Source organism: Penaeus vannamei, chromosome 6, assembly GCF_042767895.1.
Source record: "Penaeus vannamei isolate JL-2024 chromosome 6, ASM4276789v1, whole genome shotgun sequence".
In the NCBI taxonomy this organism is placed as follows: domain Eukaryota; kingdom Metazoa; phylum Arthropoda; class Malacostraca; order Decapoda; family Penaeidae; genus Penaeus; species Penaeus vannamei.
The window spans coordinates 48414403-48424402 of record NC_091554.1 but is presented as its reverse complement, the minus strand read 5'-3'; the positions used below and the strand labels follow the sequence as shown (position 1 = coordinate 48424402).

General features: G+C 36.4%; 3 protein-coding genes across 4 annotated transcripts in view; 1 reads left to right on the top strand and 2 right to left on the bottom strand.

Moving 5' to 3' along the window:
* LOC113815556 (trypsin-1) overlaps nucleotides 1–279 on the bottom strand; it is a 1591-nt gene extending 1312 nt beyond the window's left edge. The window contains exon 1 of one of the 2 annotated variants that reach the window (XM_027367616.2): nucleotides 9–279. In XM_027367616.2, the coding sequence (XP_027223417.2) occupies nucleotides 9–51 (43 nt within the window). In that variant the 5' untranslated portion in view covers nucleotides 52–279. The remainder of the gene's footprint in view (nucleotides 1–8) is intronic. The other variant, XM_070123203.1, reaches the window with a different exon arrangement.
* A 2154-nt stretch (nucleotides 280–2433) lies between these two features.
* On the bottom strand, nucleotides 2434–3859 carry LOC113815562 (trypsin-1). Its single transcript, XM_027367622.2, has 3 exons — nucleotides 3726–3859; nucleotides 3256–3476; nucleotides 2434–3009 (listed from the first exon to the last, which is right to left on the bottom strand). Exons 1-3 carry the CDS (start codon nucleotides 3766–3768, stop codon nucleotides 2473–2475), a joined length of 801 nt encoding a protein of 266 aa, XP_027223423.2. The 5' UTR covers nucleotides 3769–3859; the 3' UTR covers nucleotides 2434–2472.
* A 1639-nt stretch (nucleotides 3860–5498) lies between these two features.
* LOC113815561 (trypsin-1) lies at nucleotides 5499–6936 on the top strand. Its single transcript, XM_027367621.2, has 3 exons — nucleotides 5499–5707; nucleotides 6018–6238; nucleotides 6349–6936. Exons 1-3 carry the CDS (start codon nucleotides 5665–5667, stop codon nucleotides 6883–6885), a joined length of 801 nt encoding a protein of 266 aa, XP_027223422.2. The 5' UTR covers nucleotides 5499–5664; the 3' UTR covers nucleotides 6886–6936.
* The last annotated feature ends 3064 nt before the right edge of the window (nucleotides 6937–10000 follow it).

Below are 10000 nucleotides of genomic sequence, written 5' to 3'. Positions count from 1 at the left end.
GCACTCACCGAAGGCCCCGGCGAGGAGCAGGCAGAGCACGAGAGACTTCATGGCTGGTCACTGGTGGAGAGTGGGACTTGCAAGCAAGCTTTATACTAGCCACAAGGACTTTCCCAAGCCTGTTATCACCAGCTGTATCTTGAAGTGTGCAGTCGAAGTTTTTTTCGGTCTATAAAATACAACCGGGTAATTTTCAAGGTTTCTATATGGATTTAACTTAATTGTTAATCGTCATGATTAACAATTTATGTCTTCAAATATCATAGTCAGTGGTCCACCTGCTTCCGTGCGCCGTTAAATATTTGATTTTTATGTTGCACAATCTGAGATCCTTGCTATCTGTGTGTGTGCGTGTGCGTGTATCGTCAACATGTGAAATGTTTCACACAAGTATATTTTGCCTTAAGTTCAGCATTGCCTTACCGAGGTATAAGTGAATTATTTTTGCTGCCAAAGGCCAACCATTAAGAAAAGATATTACAGAAAGCAAAACGCTATCAGTATATAATTCGTAAAAAAAAAAAAAAAATACAATCAGTCGTTCTACATTTTTTTTTCTTAACAGCTCAGTATGCACAGTATAAAAATACATACATATATATATATATATATATATATATATATATATATATATATATATATATATATATATAATACTAAAATATATATATATATATATATATATATATATATATTATACTAAAATATATATATATATATATATATATATATATATATATATATATATATATATATATATATATATATTATATATATATATATATGTGTGTGTGTGTGTGTGTGTGTGTGTGTGTGTGTGTGTGTGTGTGTGTGTATATATATATATATATATATATATATATATATATATATATATATATATATATATATATATATATATATATATATATATATATATATATATATATATATATATATATATATGTATGTATATATATATATATATATATATATATATATATATATATATATATATATATATATATATATATATATATATATATATATATATATATATATATATATATATATATATATATATATATATATATATATATATATATATATATATATATATATATATATATATATATATATATATATATGTATGTATATATATGTATAGATATATATTATATATACACACACGTGTTTATATATATATATATATATATATATATATATATATATATATATATATATATATATATATATATATATATATATATATATATATATATATATATATATATATATATATATATATATATATATATATATATATATATATATATATATATATATATATATATATATATATATATATATATATATATATATATATATATATATATACATATAAACTACCGTAACCTGACTTATTTTTCTAATGTGAAATACTTTGAGAATTGATAAATTGAATTAAGTATTGAAGACCTTTGGTAATCAATGCAATATCCAAATAAAAATAATAATAAACATAAAGGAAAAATATATGTGTAAATATATGTATGTTTCTGTGTTTTCAATTATTCACCGCAAGTTGAGATTTACTTTTCATATCTACATAAATATTAAAAGAAAAATCAGGATGCAACAGGCAGTCAGTCATGTTGATAGAGGAGTTAGAATAAATAAAGAAAAAGCACTGGTGTCTTCAATTGATAAAATAGCACTCGATGGTATTTGAATTACTCTGCGCAAAGAACTGTAATAATGCAATCTAATATAAAGTGTAACCAAAAAAGAACGTGTTACTGCAGCAAATGCCAACAAACACCAGCCAAGCGCATTCAGACAAGATAACGTAGACCTCTCCCCACTGAATTGTGGTCTACTAAAGAAGTGGTTGTCCAGCATACTAGAAAATAAGCATACTGGCAAAATGCTTCATCTGTGCAGGATATCTGTATTTGCATCGTTTTCAACTAGAAGAGAAATCTGAAAGCTTTTCTTGCATGATGCAGTGCTAGCTTGCCTGTTGTTTTGAAATGTGCATCCCACTGTTACCAACCGCCAATGGGATGAACTCCACCCTTAACCTATGCATCAGCTATCTCTCTACGAAGTTGTTTGTGGGAATACTTGTCTATTGCTTTGAAACCCCCAGTATGTGTATGTGATCCAAGCGTTTTAAGCAGGAAACGGTACAGTTCTGGCCTATCGGTAAGAAGTCTTGCCCAACCGAACTCCTGCTTTAAATGCTGATAGATCTCTTACAGTATAAAATCACTCTTTTTTTATATGCATTCTACAAGTCATGTTGATTTTGTATGCTAATATCCAGAGTGATTCCTCATAGAAAGTTTTGTATCATCGACGCTTTGCAAAGGGCTGGTAATGGAGAATATATTACTTGGGCCATTCTTAATACTCATAAAGATTATAAGAATTCATAAATGATATCGTACGTTTTATTTTGGATTCTTTTATTGTATAACCCATTTAGAATTAAACAGCATTGGCCTTGATCCAATCGACATGGTAGGCGACCTCAGCGTACACACCAGGGTAGCCGGGACGGGCACAGCCGTAGCCCCAGGACACGATGCCGGCCAGGTAGGTGGAGCCGGTGTCAGAGCAGGCAAGGGGGCCGCCAGAGTCACCCTGGCACGAGTCTCTGCCGCCCTCGGGCACTCCGGCACAGATCATGGAGTCCTCAATGTCGTTCTGGACATAAGCATCGCGACACTCGTCGTCAGACACGATGGGAACGGACACCTTCTGCAGGACACTGGGGGAGTCTCCTTCTTCCTTGAGAGCGCCCCAGCCGGACACGATGCAGTCGCCAGAGGCAGCATGACCCTGAACAGGAATATCGATAGCGCGAACGTTGTCGTTGAAGCTCAGCGGCTTAGACAGCTTAAGCAGGGAGATGTCATTGCTGAGGGTGAAGCCGTTGTAGTCCTCGTGTTGGATTATCTTGGAGAGGACGACCGTCTGCTCATTTCCCTCAATAACATCGAAGTTATGCTCTCCGGCCACGACCTGATCATGGTCATCATAAAGGAATTAGAAGCAAATAACTTCAATAAATATTCCAGTCATAGCTCAGTTGACATGCCTTCCATTTCTAAGAAACAAACACATTGATTCGACTCGTTAAGAAGGTATTCAATACCATAACTTATTCAAGCTATGTCATAGCACTTATTGACCTTTGTAAAATGAACTTATCTGGAAATTTAGATAAACAGATATGCACTGTAGATTTTGTTGAATCATAGAACTAACCTGAAGGTTGCTGGGATTATCAAAGTCCTCGCCCTGGACGCAGTGACCGGCGCAGATGGCCCAATTCTCGTTGTAGATGGAGGCGCCGCAGTAATGCCATGCTTCACCCCAGGAGTTGTCCTGGAAGCTGAGCTGGTAAGGCAGCTCTCCAGGAGTGACCTCAGTTCCTCCGACGATCTTGTTGAGACCGCGGCGGAAGGTGGGCTTCCTGGAGGGGGCGGCTGAGGGAATTGATCCGGCAAATAATTCACATGTCTGTCTATATACATTATTAGTATGTGTGGTTTGGTTTTATGAAATGGAAATGAAACTGGAGAGTAAGCAACACTAAGATTTCTTCATTAGTGATCCTCATTTCTTGGTTTCTAGTATGCGAACAGAAAATGAGAGATACTTCTTGATAACTCAAAATTCTCTCTCCTGTTGACTCAGAGGCTGAAGCAGAGCCATGCTGTTCCAGAGGCACTCACCGAAGGCCCCGGCGAGGAGCAGGCAGAGCACGAGAGACTTCATGGCTGGTCACTGATGGGGAGTGGGACTTGTAAGAAATTATATACAAGCCATAAAGACTATCCCATACCTGTTATCACCAGGTGTATCTTGATGGGTCCATTCGAAGGTGTTTTTCTCGGTTTACACACAACTGGGTACTTCTCAAGGTATCTATTTCGGTATAACTTATAATGTATCGTTATAACTAAAACAATTTATGACCAAATAACATAGTCGGTGGTCCAGTTGACTGCATAAAAGTTCATAATCTAGGTTAGACCCTTGCTCTTTCGCTGCTTTCTGTTCATTTCACATGTGAAATGTTTCACACAAATGTATTTCGTCAATATGAGGTCATCTCACTGATAACATTAAGCCTAGCCCAATGTCTCTGAGGAAAGCCATGGAGTTACCTTTGCGGTAAATCTAACAGACAAGAAGAAAGTAAGAAAAGCAAGCAAACAGAAAAAAACACTAGTGACTTTAAATACTGAAATAACACTCAATGGTACTTTAATTATTATGTCCTAAGATATATAATGGTGCAATCTATGATTGAAAAGTGTACCAAAAAAAATCTAGTGAGTGTATTCGGACAAGGTCATGTTGTAGACCTTTCCCTGTTGAATTATTGCCTAGTATAGATACTGTCTTAGCTCTATGTTTCAATATATAAAAATAACCAAGTCAGACCTATGAATTAGTTATTGGTCTTTGCCGGAGCACGAAGGGCGGCGTCCACTATATTCGTTAATTGCCGTCGTATTAAAGACGATAATTATTCTTGTTCTGGTAATGTACTTTTTATTTTTAGTTTGTAAAGCAAATGATTAGTTATTGGTGTTGATTTGTGTATATAATGTATATGCATATATATAAATATATATATATATACATACATATACATATATATACATATATGTATGCATATGTATATGTATAAATATATATATATACATATATATATACATATGTGTATGCGTATATATATATATATATATATATATATATATATATATATATATATATGTATATATACATATATACATATATATATATATATATATATATATATATATATATATATATATATATATATATATATATATATATATATATATATATATATATATATATATATATATATATATATATATATATATATATATATATATATATATATATATATATATATATATATATATATATATATATATATATATATATATATATATATGAATATATATATATATATATATTTATGTATATATATATATATATATATATATATATATATATATATATATATATATATATATATATATATATGTATATATATATATATATATATATATATATATATATATATATATATATATATATATATATATATATATGTATGTATACATATATATATATATATATATATATATATATATATATATATATATATATATATATATATATATATATATATATATATATATATATATATATATATATATATATAATGTACATGTATATATGAATATATACATATATATGAATGAGTTTGTATATATACATATACATATAGATATGTATATATATGTTTATATATGTGTATATGTATATGTATATATATATATATATATATATATATATATATATATATATATATATATATATATATATGTGTGTGTGTGTGTGTGTGTGTGTGTGTGTGTGTGTGTGTGTGTGTGTGTGTGTGTGTGTGTGTGTGTGTATTGTTCTATGTTCGTATCTAAGTGCAAGCACGCACATGCTCCAGGGAAAACCGGCCCCACTTATCAGCGTGCAACGAGAACCGTCCCAGTGTCGCCTCCTGGGCCTCCGTAGGGGATTGAGCAGCGGTATATAAAGGGCGCTGTGCACAAGGCTCTCCACCAGTCGCCAGCCATGAAGACCCTCATCCTCTGTGTGCTCCTTGCTGGAGCTTTTGGTAAGGGAGATATTTCCTGCGGTCTCTTGAGCTTGTACATTGTATTCCTGACGATGATGTATTCGAAACCGTGTCAAACACATCTCTTGTCTTGTGCGGATGTTCATTCTCATTCTTACCTTTTCCACACTGAACACGAATACAGTTCATTTTGTTTACCCATTCACATTCTTGTAAGCTCTCTGAAGTCAAATCAATATTGCGATGTTTTGTCACATGTTAGTCTTCAAGTGCCCGGTTTACAATGTGGCTGATACATGTGAGGGATATATATATATCCATTTTTTCCTAACTTCATGCTTGCCAACAGCCGCCCCCTCCAGGAAGCCCACCTTCCGCCGCGGTCTCAACAAGATCGTCGGAGGAACTGACGCCACTCCCGGAGAGCTGCCTTACCAGCTCAGCTTCCAGGACATTTCCTTCGGCTTTGCCTGGCACTTCTGCGGCGCCTCCATCTACAACGAGAACTGGGCCATCTGCGCCGGCCACTGCGTCCAGGGCGAGGACATGAACAACCCCGATTACCTTCAGGCGAGTCTCATCTCAATATGTTCAATAATAATGATAATAAAAATAGTAATTTAAACAAAAATCTTGCATTTACAAAACGCTCATTGAAATTGTCTTTAATGTTATCACAGGTCGTTGCCGGAGAACTTAACCAGGATGTGGATGAGGGCACCGAGCAGACGGTCATCCTCTCCAAGATCATCCAACACGAGGACTACAACGGCTTCACCATCAGCAACGACATCTCCCTGCTCAAGCTGTCTCAGCCTCTGAGCTTCAATGACAACGTTCGCGCCATCGATATTCCCGCTCAGGGTCACGCTGCCTCTGGCGACTGCATCGTGTCCGGCTGGGGCACCACCTCCGAGGGAGGAAGCACCCCCAGTGTCCTGCAGAAGGTGACCGTTCCCATCGTGTCTGACGACGAGTGTCGCGATGCTTATGGCCAGAGCGACATTGAGGACTCCATGATCTGTGCCGGAGTGCCCGAGGGCGGCAAGGACTCGTGCCAGGGTGACTCTGGCGGCCCCCTTGCCTGCTCTGACACCGGCTCCACCTACCTGGCCGGCATCGTGTCCTGGGGCTACGGCTGTGCCCGTCCCGGCTACCCTGGCGTGTACGCTGAGGTCTCCTACCATGTCGATTGGATTAAGGCCAATGCTGTTTAATCAAGTTGTTTAACATGTACTTACCTTGAAAGCAATAAAGAAAAAAATATATGCATGTGAACATCAATCACCTGATTATCTAAAATGACCGAAAACTACAATTTAGAGTAGTTAAACATTTGCAGTCTACGATCCGATGTGACCTGCAAGTAAAATTAAATTGATTCGTATTAACTAGTCTTCCATTTCGGGAATGAGTCTGTAGTTAGATGTAAACATGATATTTGAAGTTTGCTGGTCTAAGCTCTGTCTTCGAGAAGTTCTAGGAAACACAGGGCACTAATAGCACCTTATTCTCTCATTAATAAAATAGAAACGCCACCTTTTTGTAGGACTTGCCTCTCATTCAGAGTTCATCATCCATCATAGTTCTTCCTCTACTCATTTGCCAAACAACTGGGGGACATAGAAGTGAGTTGTGATGACAAGTGCGTCCATGTCAGCAGTCGTGAAATCTGCATCTCTTGGTAGATGAATCAGCACTCGCAGAAAAATGTTGCAATATCCATATCCATATATATATGTGTGTGTGTGCGTGTGTGTGTGTGTGTGTATACATACACACACACATATATATATATATATATATATATATATATATATATATACACACACACACACACACACACACACACACACACACACACACACACACACACACACACACACACACACACACACACACACGGTTTTCAAAAGGAGTTATTAGTCGTATACAAGCTCTCTAAAAACCGTGGCATCTATGGGTATAGGCCTTCTGAAGCTGAACTGTTGTGGAGTCGAAACTGAACTGGTACAACTGAAAGGTAAAAAATGCATAACATGTTCTTCGCAAAATCTCATCACTAGATTATTTAACATTCACAAATTCAATTTCTTTTCAAATTCTTACTGGTTTAAGGAGTTCCACGGGCATATATATATATATATATATATATATATATATATATATATATATATATATATATATATATATATATATATATAATATATACATATATATGTATATATATATATATATATATATATATATATATATATATATATATATATATATATATATATATATATATATATATATATTATATATATACATATATATGTATATATATATATATATATATATATATATATATATATATGTATGTTCGTATACACACACACACACACACACACACAACACATACACACACACACACACACACACACAGACACACACACACACACACACACACACACACACACACACACACACACACACACACACACACACACACACACACACATATATATATAAATATATATATATATATACATATATATATATATACATATATATATATATATATATATATATATGGCGTACATATATGTATGCATAAGTGTGTATGTATGTTTGAGTGTGCACGCGCGCATCTATATATATCTATATGCGTGTGTGTGTATTATATATATATATATATATATATATATATATATATATGATATATTACTGAAATGGTCGCGAGTTGAGGTAGCTGTCCCCTCGGAGGTGAGAAGACCTGGCAGTGGCTCGATCAGTGTGGGCGGGTACACCTATTACTGGTCGCCGCGATGATCACCTCCAGGGAGCAACCACAGCCATCTCCAGCCGACTTTAACCTTCGTTAGTAGAGGTTTTTCTGGTTGATGGACATTTTATGGCATCGAGACAAGTATGCTCTTAGTACTGTGTACGGTCCTACCGACGTATGCAGGCTCGATGAGAAAGAGGCATTCTATTCCAAAATCACATATTTGGCAGACAAATGCCCCCAGCAAGATATTCATTTTGTCCTAGGCGACTTAAATGCGGTATCCAGCTGTGATCGAGCTGGCTACATTCTGTCAGTCCCCATGGCTCGGGACTTGATCTCAGGAGCGAGAACAGTCTCCGTCCCCTGGATTCTGCTAGATCCCAGTCACTCAGGAATTCTGGCTCTTGGTATCAGTGCTCCAACCTGCATCGTTGGACTTGGTATAGCAATACATGTACTGTGGCCAAGGAGATTGACTAGATTCTTGGTAGCACATAGTCTAGACGCAAACGATGTCACAATCCCTGGAATCACCCATCAGTGAGGATCCTCCTTCCCTGATTGAGACTAGGGAGGCGATCTCTAAGCTGAAGGGTGCGAAAGCTGCTGGCACATGCAGTATCCATTACGAACTGCTAAAGGCTGGCGGTGAACCTATGACACAGAGCTTGCATACTGTCCTGGCTGCTATCTGGCAGTCCGGTTCTGTTCCCCCAGACCTGTTGAGGGGAGTGGTCATCCCTTTTATGGAAGGGGAAAGGAGATCGTTGGAACTGTAGCAACTATCGTGGCATCACACTGCTCAGTGTACCAGGCAAGGTTTTCGTCCACGTTCTTCTCAAAGGGACCTGCAACCACCTACTAAGGCACCAAAGACCAGAGCAGTCTGGTTTCACTCCTGGCAAGTACACTAGCACTTCAAGTCATTGTGGAATGAGGTATTTGACTTGATGCCTCGTGAATCAATATGGAAGATCTTGAGACTTGAAATTATTGGTTAAATAACAAAGTGTTGTGAGGGCTTTTCGAGCTCTTCCCATTAACTCGGGAGTGAGACAAGGCTGTGTCCTTGCACCAACATTTTTCAACACTTGCGTGGACTGGTATATGGGCAGAGCTAGTTTCCAGTCACCATGGAGCAACACTGGGCAATATCAAGGTCACCGGCCTCGATTTTTCCGATGATATTACTGTTCTATATGAGACTCTGGAAACTTTAGTGGCGGATCTTGATGTATTCACCCATGAAGCGAAGCCTCAAAAGGTCTGGACCAAGCTCCAGGATTTGGTGGTCTGTTAGGAAACCTATTTAGTCGATATGTGCTTGCGGCGAGGACGATGAAGTCAAGGAGAGCTTGACATAACTTGGTAGTGCAGTCCATGTCTCTGGGCTGTCAGACCAAGAAATCTGTAGACTGATTCGTCTGGCAGCAGGAGCTATGAACTCAATCAACAAAAGTATTTAGAGGTGCCGGTACCTATGCGGAAGGTTGAGGTTACAGTCTTCAAGTCCTTGATACTGTCAGTTTTGCTCTATGGAAGTTAAACCTAGACAATAT